General features: G+C 40.5%; 1 protein-coding gene across 1 annotated transcript in view; it reads right to left on the bottom strand.

The window, feature by feature from the left end:
* Positions 1-15,960, bottom strand: part of TRIO (trio Rho guanine nucleotide exchange factor) — a gene marked incomplete at its 3' end in the record, with an annotated part of 250,985 nt that overhangs the window by 114,005 nt on the left and 121,020 nt on the right. The window contains exons 12-14 of the mRNA XM_082015438.1: positions 9,022-9,191; positions 7,944-8,118; positions 470-665 (exon numbers count right to left, since the gene is read on the bottom strand). Of these exons, the coding sequence (XP_081871564.1) occupies positions 470-665; positions 7,944-8,118; positions 9,022-9,191 (541 nt within the window). The remainder of the gene's footprint in view (positions 1-469; positions 666-7,943; positions 8,119-9,021; positions 9,192-15,960) is intronic.

The raw sequence follows: 15,960 nt of genomic DNA, 5'->3' as shown, positions 1-15,960 counted from the left end.
GTTTTTAAAGAAGCCTGAGATTTACCCTAGGTGACTGCATGCAGTTAAAAACATCAAGTGAAGGGGCATAACAAACAAAAAAGGAAGGCTTATTACTTGAAAGCTGAAAATTTTGGCTTGACTACATTGCTCTGGTTAATTATAACATTAGCTCCCTGCTATTTACTCTAATTTTACTAAGTTCCCAAGTGAAATCCCTTTCTTTAAACCTTAAACATCTTCAGGCATTGCCAACTCTTCGATAGAAATTATGTGCCATAATAACAGTATATTCTCATGAACACTATCAAATGGTTTGAGTATAAAGGAAAAAAAAAAAACCACAACAAAACAAAACAAAACAAAATGTCCACACGTCTCCAGTTTATAATTAACCACCATCTCTGTCATTTTCACACATCCCATGGAGAGACAACTGAATAATTCTTATAAAGTCACTGCCCAGAATAGCGTAAAGAAGCCATCTTACCAGATGCCTGCACTTCATTGACATACTGCAGCAGATCCTGCCCTTGGTGGATGACATCAAAGGTCAAGTTATTCATGGTCAGAGCTTTGTCTGCATGATGCTGGAGCCTCTGTTCTGCTATTGTAAGATCTTCAGTGTCAAAGTCATTCATCTGCTGAGAGAGCTCATCATTCCAGGACTCAAGGTCTGAAATTATCTGGGGGGAAAAAGGAAGAACACCATGTTCAATTACCCATTACACAACGTATGTTTATTTCCAATGTTGCACTTAGGATGGAGGTCAGGAACTTGAGTTGCTCATTGTTGATTGACTTCATTGATCAGGTTCAACACGGTTCAGATACAGGCTGTTTTAGCATGGATTTTAATTTTTGGCAAGTAATCCGGAAGAATCTCTTTGAGAACCACTGCTGCTCTCCTTCAGCCAGTGCTTGCAATACTATGGGTACCCTTGCCTTGTTTAAGGTACTCCTTCATCAACGCACCACTTGCAAAAGAGATGAAGTTAAAACATTTTTATCTCCACTTTTAAAGGAAAATGATCTAAAACGTCTTTTAAATTCTTCAGACTGCACCAAGTAATAATTCACACATCAAGAGCCAGCGAGCTTTCAACTATGCCAGTCTAGAGCCCTTTTATAAAAAAGCCAGCTCTACCCTTCTGTGAGCAAAAAGCATCAGGCTCTGTGAGCACCTTTGACTTCTGCCAGACAACTGAGAAGCACTACTTGTCACAAAAGGCAGGCTACTTAGTGAATGGAGCAAAACAAAAAGTATTACTTTATTACAGTATTACTGTAACATCAGAGCTAAATTTGCTTGCTGAAATCATTCAGCTACACTTCAGTTTACACTTCAATTATGGATTTTACTCTCTGTCATAAGATGACCAAAGAAGGGTAGCTAAGGAAGCATTTTTTTAATGTGTCACAACAATTAATTCGTCCTTGTCACACAAGTGCATTTTCCAAATCACATAGCAAAACCTGGCTTAAATGTAAAATAATTGTTTTAATTAAAATACAAAACTGTTTTTAAGCCCGAAAGATAATGCTTACAATCCTCATTGATCCTCAACATCAAGACAATGCTCAAAATCCTCATTACAACCCCATGTAACGGTACAGGCTTGGGGAAGAGTGGCTGAAAAGCTGCCCAGTGGAAAAGGACCTGGGGGTGCTGGTTGACAGCCGGCTGAACATGAGCCAGCAGTGTGCCCAGGTGGCCAAGAAGGCCAACAGCATCCTGGCCTGTATCAGAAATAGTGTGGCCAGCAGGAGTAGGGAAGTGATTGTGCCCCTGTACTGGGCACTGGTGAGGCTGTACCTCGAATCCTGTGTTCAGTTTTGGGCCCCTCACTACAAGAAGGATGTTGAGGTGCTGGAGCGTGTCCAAAGAAGGGCAACAAAGCTGGTGAGGGGTCTGGAGAACAAGTCTGATGAGGAGCAGTTGAGGGAACTGGGGTTGTTTAGCCTGGAGAAGAGGACTCTCAGGGGACACCTTATCACTCTCTACAACTACCTGAAAGGGGGTTGTAGTGAGGTGGGTGTTGGTCTCCTCTCCCAATTAACAAGCAATAGGACAAGAGGAAATGGCCTCAAGTTGCACCAGGGGAGGGTTATATTGGATATTCCGAGAAATTTCTTCACCGAAAGGGTTGTCAAGCATTGGCACAGGATGCCCAGGGAGGTGGGTGAGTCACCATCCCTGGAGATACTTAAAAGATGTGTAGGTGTGCTGCTTAGGGACATGGTTTAGTGATAGACTTGGCAGTGCTAGGTTAATGGTTGGACTCGATGATCTTAAAGGTCTTTTCCGAACTAAATGATTCTATGATTCTAAAGGGGGTTGAGTTCTTATGGCACAGGTTTGATGCATCATTACTTCAAACAATTATGTCTGTAATTTTTACAAGCCTGTAATTTTTTTTTTTTTTTTTTTTCAGAATTTTCAGCAGAGTTTTGCCACAAACTACTGCAGTTCATTGGGAAAGCAAAACTATAGATATCAAGAATGAAGTACGGCTTAGCTCCAGACTTCTCTGATTTCAGGAATAAGACAAACTGATGTGAATGGTGCTAAATGACAGGAAAACACCTATTTATGCAGCAAGACAAAGCAAAAGGAGGATCTGACTAAATGGGCATTAGCAACAAAGTAGCTGATTGCATAAATATTTAACCAAAGTCATTTTTTGTCAGCAGAAGGAATATGCCACTATGCTTCCCAAGTGGTTAATCAGAGCTGTGAAATTACTGAGAGAGTTAAACTACAAGAGAAATCCCAGGAAAACAAGCCTTGTAGAAAAAACAGAATTGACAAGAAAGCAAAGTTAAATCATCTGTATAAAGTTTCTGTAGTCAGCTACAATCTTTCTTGAAGGCTTGTTTCCATTCTGCTCACATGGCACCATAAAAAAATGTACACATCAAGCAATTATTTTTAAAATTGTGGCATCAGTGAGTTTATCTCCTGTTTTAAGATGTTCTGCAAAAATTTTACTTTATTCACTAAGTATTCAAGTTTTTCATCATGCCATGATAAGAGATACCAAACAGTTAGGGTAGCTATTTTGCAATCCCTAATCCTGATCAGCTAGCTCTACCCAAGTGAAATCAGGCAGAAACTCATGTTTCAGGGGTAACACTGAAAACAGAAAAGCTGATGGACATGGGGTGCAGGAAGATACACAGGACAAGACTTTTAGCCACTGCTTAAAGCTTCTCTCAATCCCTCATGTGCTCCAAACATCACACAATCTATTTATGCATTATGAGTGGTTTCCCCTCTCAACACACACACAGAGGCTTCCCCTCCCGTAAAATCCTTCACAGCTCCCTTTTATTTCCCTTTTACTTTGTCTATGCCCAACATGTCTCATCACCTCTCTGTTATTCACCTCCTTTCAACTGATCTAAAATATTTCACAAATGTCAAGTCTTCCTGACAGTCTAGCCTGAGAAACTGCTTACTTCCAGCTAATCCCCTTTTCTGCTCTGAAGAACCTCAGACCGGCTCTTCCCAGATTTCAAAAATCTGTGTTCACTCACTACTAAAAGCAGCAGAAGTCACCTAACATTTGTTCCTTCAAACGACCCACTGCACTATGGAAGTTCTCACAACTCTGATTTACCATCTTATTTCCATTCAGTTCAGTTAACCACATTCATAAGTTATTCTCAAGAAGTAACTGTAGTTAGACTTTGTCAAACTGAAAAATCTGAGTGTTGAAGAAGGCTGTGAAATTCCGCCATCAAAACATCATCTTTTGCTGCATTTCTAAACACTATTAAAAAGTGGATTAAGATTTAATGTGGCACATTTGTGCCACTGTTACAAAAACAAAGCCAGAACACCTCCCTTCAGAACAGATGCCAAAACCTTACCTCTCCTATCAAGTTGAGTGGAAATAAAGTAATAAACACCATAAGCTCACAATGTGAGACTGCCGTGGCCAGGTGCCAGTATTTTTATAATAATGGAATGGTTTAAGTAGTCACTGTGTCCTCGCAGACTGTCCTGCAATTCACTGTACTCAGTATGAACAACTAGTAGTCTGAAGAGGTCAACACCACGTGTCACCTCAGCCAAGAGGCTTCAGTGATACTGCTTCCAAAGAACAACAACGAATAACAGTAAGAATTATAATTTCTTCCCGTGTTATTTCGTGTGACCTTGAGATTAACAAGATGGCCCACACATTGTTTAAAGCAGTCTGAAACACTCTGTACAAGCGCAAGACATTCCCTGTCCTCTTCAAAAGACCAGGAAGCCCACGATTCCGATAAATAAATAATGCCAGCATGGTCCCACATTCATTCAAAAGATAGTAAGTCAGGGCACATCACAGCTGGGGCTCCTAATGAGGGCAGGTAGCCTTACATTTTTTTCAGCACTGACTGGGTGGCTCAAGGTGATCTATTACAGCCATTGCACCAACTATGCAAATCTGAAACACACCGAGGGCAGAGTTAAAACAAAAATAACATGCATTAAGCAGTCTCTGCCCACACTCTTCAGGGCTTCCCCTGAAGTTCTACTTTACAAGCAATGCTTTTAGAGTGAGCAGCCTCCTGTTTTGTTTTTTAAGTTTTGTCAAGATAAATAGCATTAAACAAACAGAACAAAGATGAATGACTAATAAACATCTAAAGTGACTGAATCACAAATTAGTACCGCTCTCAGGAAAAGGACAACCCAGAACAAACACAGGGTAGCGACTTACCATAGCGTGTGTTCAGGAAGTTCTTACTGCAGAGTCTGAGCTGCCTGACACTCCTAGGTTTTAAAAAATGTAAAGGTAACACTGACAGGACACAAGGCACGGTATAACACAGAAGGGATGACGACTCTTTCGCACTGAGTGGGAAAGAAATAAAGAACCACAGGTCTCTTCTCAGAAGGGTCTAACTAGCATTCCTTGCACCAACTGAGTGCTAACCAGGACCTGGAAAATATTACATGCTGGGGAGAAAGAAAAAGAGAAGATGGGAAAGAGGGAAGAGTTAGGTCTCTCTGATCCAGCACTTTGCATCCTTGCCTTTTCAGCTGAATGACTTAACAGGCATCTTGTAAGTATGGCCCAAAAATAGAGTCAAGATAAAGCTGCAAGTTGAAAAGTGTGTGGTATGCATTGTATGGAGCCCTGACAGAGGCCTAACGACATTTAAGTTACAGACAAGTAAAAATGCACAGACAGAGATGAGACACAGACATTTCAGGCTGCATACATTGCCACCAGTGTTACTTTCCCACTGGCTAGGTCCCTACAGATCTTCCTTTTGCTACTAATCACCCTAGCAAGGGACTCTTCGCATACATTTTGCTCCTTCTTGCCTTTAGCTAATAGAGGCATTCACAACAGAGTCCTTCAGATAGCTCATGACCAGTGGCACTCAAAAGCCTATGGAGGATAGAGAAGGTCAAATTTATACGCCAAGAGCAAGGGGCAAAACAGAGACAGTGCTGCAGTTACACCAATCTCAGAAGAGGAGAAGAATTTGAAAAGTTGCAGGATAAAAGACAGCACCTAAAAGAAACAGAGTATTTTCTCAGCAAATAATAAGGGAAGAGTAAGGACAAGAAGAAGAGGACTAACCCCACCAGCAAATCTCACCACTGTCCCCAGAAGCACAGCTGCATGGTATGATCCTGCAGTGCTAGGGGAACCCTTTGTCCCATTTAAGCCTGTGCTATTTTGCAAGCAGTAAGACAAGCTAGAAACACTACTTGCCTTCCAGAAAAAACTGTCTTCACAAGATGCTCCCCTGAATGACCGGCCCCTACAGCCAAGTCTGAATTGACTGGGCCAGTCACACATAATCTGGGACATAGGAGGAGGTCAAAACAAGGTCTGCAGGCTCTTAGCTGGCATCTGGCTCCTCCTCACTATCATGTTACTTCAGCTGAGCTTCTGCTTTCAAATGACTGACCTGGAACTAGTCCCTGCATTTTCTTCCCGGAAGTTTCCAAACAGATGTCTGCCTTCAGGGAGAGGGAAGAGAGAAGCATGCTTTGCTGAGGAAGCAGAGAAGACACAATATAGAGACAGCAAAGTAATCAACATTTTGCTGAAGGCGCTCTGCAGCCAGGGTCATTTTGTTCCCTTGAGACCTCCTTGGCAATCTTAAATAAGCATGACTTCTTCTTGCCAAGGCATGTAAACAAAATACACCAACTCTTTCAACAAGGTAATTGGTACTTTGCTTTACATTTTATGTGCCAAAATGTAAAGCATGCCAAGTGTCAGCTTCAGAAAAAGCAAGGCCTGTCAAATTAGGATATACAGCTTTCCACTGCAAAATCCTATGGCCATCACCAAACAACATACGCAGAAGTACTACTACCTATACAGATGATATCCTGTGTACTGAAGGACTAGAACACATCTGCAAAGCAAGGCTCCTGCGAACAGCCTTCTGCTATTGTAGAATACTGTAGGTAACCTACAGCAGAGAGCAGTCACCTTAATAATGAACAACACTCAAACCTTTAACCTAATTCTTCCGTTAATTTTCTTGGTATATGTCTTGTCCCCCACAGGTGCCACTTCCTCAATAAAAGTATTCTGAGACACTCAGAACATTTACAGCATCCATCAAAGCACTGCAGATCACTTCTTCAGAGATTGTAAAATTGCTGATGATGTTATAAGAGGGGATACCTTCTATGTTCCTCTACATATATCAGTCATCCAACTAATTACTACAATCACACTTCTGCCAAGCCTTTCCCTTGCATGCTCAAGACAGCTACTCTCACATAATCAACGTAGCTAACTCCCTGCAGCCTAGTTTCACCTCCTCAGTGTGAATTGCAAAATAGAGAACCTTCTTAGTCTTCCTTTACACCAGAGTTGTTATTGCTGTAGAGTGCACACTCTCACTTCCTCTGTGAGCATGGATCAAGGAAGTGTGTCTGCCTAGCCTGCATTGCTCATAACAATGTGCTTAGCTAAACCAGACTTCAGCAACGCTATCTAATCCTGATTTTAAGAAAAAAACCCCCAAACAACCCTGAGAAACTATCACTTCTGCTGACACCATCTTTATCTAACCAACAGTTGCAGCTTTTACTATGTACAAGCAAAGGGGTAAAATTATCACTGTAACTCCTGGTTTCCAGAGTCTCGAGATAAGCCATTTATATACTCAAACAGGATCATCTACCAATGGATAACCCCGAACCTTCTGAGGCACCAACTCAGTTTCAGTCACTGTGTACGGCACTAGTGGTTTTACAGAAGTCATATGATCAACTTAAGCTGAAGCTTTATAATGCACTTCTATTAACCTACGGTCCACGTGGAGTTTCATGTCTGTTTGTATGCATGTCCCTGCACATGAACAGAAACTTTCCAACTGATAAGCTGTAACACCCCTCCAAGGTGTGAATAGTCTCAAAACTTCTTGAGGTGGTACTACAACTGCTTTTGCATTGTTTTCAGAGGCAGAAAAGAATCTTATTTAAAAAGGAGACAGACAGCCCATACAACATCGCCAAAGATTGAAACAAAATTCCAAACATCACTTGTAGCCGTCAACTGAAAAAAAAGACTGATGAATTGGAAAAGAAAGAGAAGAGGGATGTTACTACAAAGGAGCAGTTTGGAGGGTTTGTACTAAACTATCTTGCAAGTCTTATTCATACAAACTGTAAGCATACCAGTGATATCAAGGTAGCTTGATATTCAAACCAAACTCACCAGATGAGCATGTACCACAACTGGTACATTATGAGTTTACAAGACACTTGCTTAAAGACGCACTGGGAGCCCATCAGAGCTGGGGTTAATATCAAAAAACTCAGCTCTGCACTCTCCTGACACTCTCACATACAAGACAAAAGCCCTGGTTCAGGTAAGAACCAAGTCTATCGGTCATTTGAGCCACATGCCAATACAACTACACAACCACCTCAGCATAAATGTTCCTACACGAGAGGAGAAGTGCAGTGCAACTCCCAGAGCACTCACATCTATTGCATCTCTTTCAAATATGCGGAGCTGCAGAAACAGCTCAAGCTTGATCTTGCGTTCTTGAAAAAGCTCCTCCATCTGAGATTGGGCTTCATCCAGCTGCTGCAGGACTGTCTCTATGTGGTTGATCGAGCTGTTATGGGGGGTCTTGTTACTAGAAATGGCAGAATCCCTATTCAAAACAGAGAGGGGAAGAAAGAAAAAAAAAAGTATTATTGAAAAAAACCCCATACAATTTCGATGCTATACCTGACCACAAACTCTAAGACTGTTTCAGATGAGGTCAGTGCAAGTCATATTACATGAAAGCTAAGTCTGCATATCTTTGTTAATACAAGTCCAAATTATGTTTTAGTACTTGGAAAAGCATTAGGAAATTAGATTACTTCCATTTTTTGACTAATTCAACATTTAAGGACATTCTGTTTACAGGAAGAGTAAAATTTGAAACCAGAGAAAAACCCTTATATTGTGAAAAGGAAGTGGCATATGAAACTATTTACTTTACTGAACCTTTCTGGCAATGAAAAAAAAAAATCAAAATTAGATAATAACTAAAAAAATTACTTAATCGTTTACTTTACTATAAAACCTGCAAATTCAGATATGATAATATCAGCTCCTGCAGTAAAGGGACATGTATCACTGCAGCTGGCACCGAAATTTATTTAGATTGTTACTGAATGCAATGGACTGCAAACTGATGGTCTTTACTACAATTAAGTTACTTATCAGTCTGCAAAACAATTTCCAGTATCTTTTTATAAAAAGGCTGCTGCTCAGAACTTAAAACGCTGTGGACCCCTGTATGTCAGACTACAAAGACATACGATTGCTCCTATCACAAAGGTAGCTTACGTAAACAAAATCTCCTTCTTGTGGAAGTAGTGTTTATAAGCTGAGCTTCCTGTATACAAAGGGTTAGAGACCATCAGTACAGCATGAAACATCTTTGCAGTCCTAATATTTACAGGTTTTATTTATAGGTCATATCTTGTAATCATCATCTCTAACCTCAAAACAGAAAGAGTATCAGATGTACACCAGAAGAGATTTAAATAAAAATTTGTTTTACCTTAGTTGCTGTATAAGATCTTCACCTTCTTTTATGACGTTGACTGTAACCTGCAGAGTGGTCTGTTGTTGTTGACCAAAACGTTTAATCAGGTCTTGGACAGCCTCCACAGACTCAGCATAGACATCATCAAGCAGTTCTTTCTGTAACTCTTCAAGCCATGTCCACAGCTAAAGGAGAAGGGGGGAGAAAAGAAATATAAGCCCCAGGATCAGGCAGTCACTATTCCAAATTACCCTCCCTGGACAAGAGAAAACAGACTGAGGTGGGGGGTGAGAAACAGGATTTGTTTCTCTTCATAGAAAAATGCCATCCTCAATTTCATAAAAACAAGCCTTTGTTTCAAGTAAGGTTTTTGCTTCTTGGAAATACCAGGAAAGCCTTATCCGTGTTGCTAAGTCACCCTTTCTTTCCCATTTTCCTTCTACAGTACTGAGTGTATCTGACTGAGCAGCACAGAGTTCATAGCGAGAATCCCATCTGCAGCTCTGCGCGAGAGTCCCTGGGAGGGAAATGCTATGGCAACACTCCCTGAGAGAAGGGAGGAAGGAAGGAAGGAAGGAAGGGAGATGTATTGTAGCCACCATCAAATTTACACTGCCAGGCTGACACATGCACATAGATAACAGAACACTTTTCAGTGGCCTTCAAAATAGGGAAAAGAAAAGGGCATTTCAGAAAAACAAAATACTGAGAAAAATCAGATGTGAGTAGTTATTTTTCTACCATGATCTCTACAGCTATGGTGTTTACCCTCTTTGTTTCAATTTCACACCATTACAACAAAAGTCATCACAAGTAATTCCACCAGTCAATTCAGCGTTTCCCCCCCCACACTTAACACATGCACGTATTTCTGTTCTGAACTGCCCATGCATTGCAGCTTATGGAAAAACACCTAGGTGCATGCTAGCTAGGTATCACTACTGGTCACTCGAACCCTAGTGTGTTCTTTTCCACAATGACATGAGGCAAGCTGTTGCATCCTAAACTCTGTGTGAAAATTATTCATCAACAAACCATCAGCCATCCGTTGTGCGACTGATAAGTACACTGCTTGAAGAGAGGGAGCACGGCTGACTCCTGCAGCACTCCCGTGAGCAGCACTAACAGCACAACGCAACAGCTACGCTTGCAGGAAGCATTCAAACCCGGTCCCTCCTCTCTATTTAACCGTCACATCCCAAACCCTGCAATTCCAAGAACAAGGATTAAAGTTTGGTTTTTATTCTGAAAGAATAACTCTGTTCTGATCCAAAGTATTAAGGTCTTTTGACTACATTTTAATCTCCGCTTTCCTACATTTTAGAGATACAAATAGGCTTTATTAGCTTTGAACATAATTAAAAGGTTAACGAGGTTAAAATACAGACAGTAAGCAATGAAAACCGGCTTAATTTCAGAAGACAGAAAAATGAGTATTTTCTTTATTTCTTTGCTGAAGATTTTCTACAGAAATATCCACTTCAAGCTGCTGTTTGTATAATGTTCTGATAATAAAGGTTTCCTAACTATCAAAGGAGCTACATTAAAATAGAAAATTCAATGAAAGATTCCAGATCTTGATTAATCGACTACTTTGAAGCTTTCTTTTAAAACCAAGTGCTAGTTTTTATATCTTTTATATCTTTCAGCCTTACAAATGAGGTAGGTTGTGAGTTATCCAAGCTATAGGCTAAATTTTCATAATTGGGAGGAATTAATGACACTTAACCAGACTCTTCTCTACAAAACTACCACCCCCCAAAAAAACCCCCAACCAACTATGGAACTGCCTATTCATACACACTGTGTTATTCTGACTACTCATATGCTTCAAAGACAATGCCTGTCACAGATTTGAATGCAACTCCATAGCCGTAAACACCACAAGCTCAAGCCACAGCAGTCTTTCTTATTAAAAGTATAAATCAATAGAACTTAGCAAATGGGTCAAAAGCATTCATCAACATTCATTCCAGCATAACCAAATGCAGCATCCAAATTTATTTTTTCCCCAAATGCATACTTAGGAATGCAAATTTCACTTCAAGACAAATGACACTTAAGAGCAAGAAGCCTGACAATACAATCTGAAAACTTTACTCAGGTTTCAGCACCCAGGGGACATGTTTTCACTCCTCTCTTACCTTATGAAGTTTATGTCTGAACTGTAATAATAGGACACCCTGTTAGAGACCTTCCAAGTGAGCTGGTGTGTACACACAAACAGCGCAGCTTGCAACTGTGCAAATATATTCATTTGAGAGTAACACTTTGTTGTTCACTGCAGATCTCATGAGGTTGGTGCTAGCTGGAAGAGCTCTACCTCACGCTTACTGCACTGTCTATAAAAGGCCAAATTTTCAGAGACATTTATTACAGACAAACTGGAATTAAAGCCATTTTGAGTCTCTTGGACTGTATCAGTTTGCCTCTTGGCTCCCTTACAAGCATCTGCACTGTGGCTCAAGGCAGGTCTAAGAACCACTTCAATTTTTTTCCAATACATCTTTTGCAGCTGAGTTGTGTCACACTTGTGCAAGGGACACCTCACCTCTACAATTCTTCACATACGCTTCAGCCACTTCTGTAACTGGGTGGAAGGGACCTGGCAGAAGCAATGAAATTTTTATGTGTTGTGCTGGTAATGTACTGCACGCAGAAATATTTCCCTTAAATCTCACCCCGGATGCTGGAGACCAAGCCAACGCAGAACAAGCAGATCTCTGCACAGCCAGCTCAAAGCAACCTGCCCAGAGCAGAAAGACCTGGGCACTAGCACAACAGTGTGCTATGCCGACTGGCTTAGTGCCTGGTCAGGACGGCATGACTGTAAACATGGTATCTTGCCCCCAAGGTACCAAAGGGCTCAAATATGCACTGCATTTGCCTAGTTCATTAGCTGAATTGCCAACTGTTTGGGAAGGAAAAACATTTTACGAATGTGCAGAAAGAGAAGGATGTTAATTAGTATGCACTACTTGTCTGGCTGTGATTCATATGCTGTTGAAAGTGGAACAATTTAAGCCATTTCTGAAGTGACCAAACAGCTCTGTGACACTTCCATAGCAAAAGTTACTCTAATACATTACCAAATAAGTTTTTTACACTAACACATTACCAAATAAGCTTTTTATGTTTTTCCACTAAGTAAGTTTCTGACAAACAGCTCCCCCTCAAAATAATCTTGATGTTTATACACAAAAGTTAGAATAAAGCCAACACAGATTAATAAAACCGCCAGGTTATTAAAGCTGCATAGAAATTAATGCAATTTACTGAGAGGAGCTTAATTCATAATTGGTGGCACTAGCCAGCTGACTTATATACAGCTTTAAAACCAGAATGAGTACTGGATATACCGGAAATTGCATAAATTACCTTGGTTTTGGATACAAAACTAAGGATGAAGACAGCACAAGGTTGCACAGCAAAGCCAAAAGAAAGCAAACAGTTTACAGTGGTGGGTGAACAGAGAATGGAGCTTACCCATACATGCTCATCAGTGCAGAACTACAGATTTTATAGTGTAATGATTTTCTGAGGTAACACGTTATTCCATAAAAGAGAGTTTGTCAACAAAAATCCAGTGGGGGGAAAAAAACCTAAACTTGTCATTAAAAAACTATTAACTTTCCCTCGGTGTGAACTTTTGAGCAACTTCTAGGCATGTTTTTTTCTATTTTCTGTAAAAGCAGCAGCACGAAGGTCTTTAAACAAATGTCCAAGTCCTGTGACCTCAGTAAGAGCTTTATCCAGCAGCAAGACAGCTGTAACATACACCAAGAAAACTGTATAAATAACTCAATCCAGTCACAGAAGGAGGCTCTCCTCTTTTCATCTGTTCTTCACATCTTATCGGAATTAAAATTGGAGAGGGAAATAAAATTCTGAATCCCTGACAGGCAAATGTTTCACCCAGCAGATTTTTTTTCTTCAGCTAAATATAGCACAGACTAAGAAACATCTGCTTGAATGAGCCTGCATCCTGTGCTACCTCTTTCCTAAGTTCTTGGGAGCATGCCATTAGTCACTGAGATGGTATTATTTTAATTGTCTGCAACATCCTGGAAGTTTCAGTGTTTCCATCATGGGCCTCTATCCATTTAAGTCCCATCCCTGCAGTCTCCTGAAAGACCTTACAGTATTTTGCCAAATATAATCGGACAACCATTTATTTTTGAGTAAATACCTTCCCAAGTGTAGATAATATAAAGTAGGAAATAACAGAGTTATTTTATTAAGGTAAAATATCTGTCACTATCTCACAATGTATTTTCTTTTTCGTTTTTATAACAATGGCTTTCAGATATGCAGTCAGCCTTTTCAGCAGGGCTAAGACAAAGAGAAGCACACAGTTTCTGCATTTAAAACTGCCAATTCCTCTTTTCTGCCCCTGCCCTCCAGCACAGTGTTTCAGTATGTGTATGACCACAGGCACAGTTGTTGAAGGAGCTATTATTTGTACAGGGCCAAATGTCACAATAGCATTGCCTAAAAAGCATATCTCAGCATAGAGAATTATTCAGAATAAATTCATCTCACATCTTTCTAAAATTACATCAGCTACCAGTACCCTGTTAGGATTCATCCCATTTCTTAACTGAACAAGAAAAAAATGTCTATACCATAGTTTCATAGAGTTTAAAGGCCTATTTCTGCCTCACTTCTCTCAAGCACTTAGTGCTACTTCAGTAAAGCTTGGACTTAAATTTTGTCCCTTTTTTCAAGCAAACCAGCTACCAGTATAGAAAAACTCAAGAGAGAAAATCTGTGCTGGGTAACTGGATTATAGTCCTACCAAACCAGTAAACCACAACACACTTCAGTGTGCTTCCACTGAACGTGTTTCTCTTATTTCAGATTTAAAAACTGTTCTCCTCAGCTCTCGGATTCAAGATGACCCGCAGATCAAAGTACTGACTGGAGACTGACATATATTTTGCCGGACCCATCACACTGAGCACTGCTGTGCTATGACGACACAATAAAAATATCAGAGATGCACAAAAGCCCAAGGGACAGAGCCTTCACACTTCAATGGTGCATCCAAAAGCTGCTCTGCTGCCTGGAAAAGGCATGCAGAGGAGAGAGCAGCCTTACTATGACACCCACATTTAAGCTCTAGACCACCAGCACGGAAGACTCAGATACTCAGGAGTGACAGGCAACCAGCAGAGCAGGTCTGTCACCTCAGGTTCCACCCTGGGATGAAACAAATGAAAGGCTGTGTGGGTGAACGGCCTTCCATATCGGAAAATGCAAAGGACGGTGTATTTCTGGTGGTGAGGCATGAGATGATGTGAGACCATTTATCAACAAGCATTGTTGAATCAAATACACACGCCTTACAGCTAGGTATGAATGAATCAGCAGTGTCATGGCCAGAGCAAAGCCTCCTCAGCCTTCCTATGCACTGGCACTCTCAAAGCTATGCTATCTTCCTTCAACAGCTTGCACAGACTACTGTTTCATCAATTTTGTTCAGGAACAGGGAGGTTTTGTATTTGAAATCTTAGCCAAATCCACTTCCTTTTTCTTCGTTTCAACCTCAGTATATTCTGGCGTAAAGTCTAGTTTGAGTAAGACAAAAAAAAAAGGGACATCTAGTAACACCATTAAGTATATTGTGTGTACATAAAAAGCCCTCTGAGCTATTTTGTAATCAACTTGTCAGAATACACACAAAAGGTTATATGCAAAAAGCCAACAGGCTCTTAAGAAATCATTCTCTTCCATGTACATTCAGCTCTCATCTGTATTCCCATCCCTTAATCCAGTTAGGAAAATATCTGTTGCTCTACTTTGGCACTACTACAAACACCTGGCTTGGCCAGGATTTCAGTCTTCCCACTCACAGATGCTGAGAGAGTGTGTGCACACGTGTGTCTGTATGCATGTGTATGGCAGAATTTGAATTCACACCAAAATCCTGTTCATCTCTACTTGGTAACAGGTTTCACAGCAAAGACTACTATGACTCTTGCTCCTATGTTTTGCACGCAACTTTTTATGATAACCTTTTATTTAGGAAATGTATCTTTTATCTGTGTAATTTTTTTCTCACCTTGTCCCTTCCCGTATTATTAAATGTCAAAAGGCACAAAAGCCATAAGGGATTCACTGTCTTGCAATAGTCAATCATTTCAGATGTTCAGTGGCTGAAACCAGGACACCCATCCTCAGGTTGGGAACCTGCCCAGGACACAGTACTTTCAAGGCAAAGATTCTGATAGGGATATCTGTGGTCCCAAACACTTTTAAAGCTTGCTGGTGCATGGCTTAACTTCAGTACATCACTTACTGAAAAATTTGGCTTATAGATCAAAATTTCTCACTGTTTGAGTTGGAGTTAAAAATCAGTATTCACAACCTTACAAACTTAAAACTTGTAATAACAGAACAACATAGAAACACAATTTTAATTTTTTATATATATATATAGCAAGCAACTGATTTTCTTGGATCACCATTAAGCAAAATGAGTAATGGCAATACCATTACATAACATTGTATTTCTAGCTTCCCTAAACACATCTTTTTCCTCTCCAGTGAAAACTGTGGACTACTGAGGTGAGTCTATGAGCAGTTTGAGAACTTATATGCTGTTTTCTGATTTTTGTAAGCCACAGGGAGCTCTATCAGCTTGTAACCACCTGGCCACAGAACTTCTAGAAATGTTAAAGACAGCCAGCATTTCCAACGTGCATTTTAACAGGCTGCTGCCCACATACTGCACAGCTGCTTTGTGCACAGGTATAGCAAAAGTCTGTTATTTCCAGGACATGTCAAGCCGATCTATTGCTTTTGTGGCAAGCACGCTGCTTCTGAAGGCAGAAATTGTGCTGATTTACTAAGTGTGAACAGAGTAACAGCATTGTGCAGGCACAACAGGGCTGATGCTTCCCAGGGAAGCTGGGAAAACTTGCAGGCAAATTCTATGTCAAGTATAAAGGT

Source organism: Phaethon aethereus, assembly GCF_964289735.1.
Source record: "Phaethon aethereus genome assembly, chromosome: 2".
Taxonomy (NCBI): domain Eukaryota; kingdom Metazoa; phylum Chordata; class Aves; order Phaethontiformes; family Phaethontidae; genus Phaethon; species Phaethon aethereus.
The sequence above is the reverse complement of the archived record's forward strand: the minus strand, read 5'-3'. Positions and strand labels throughout refer to the sequence as shown.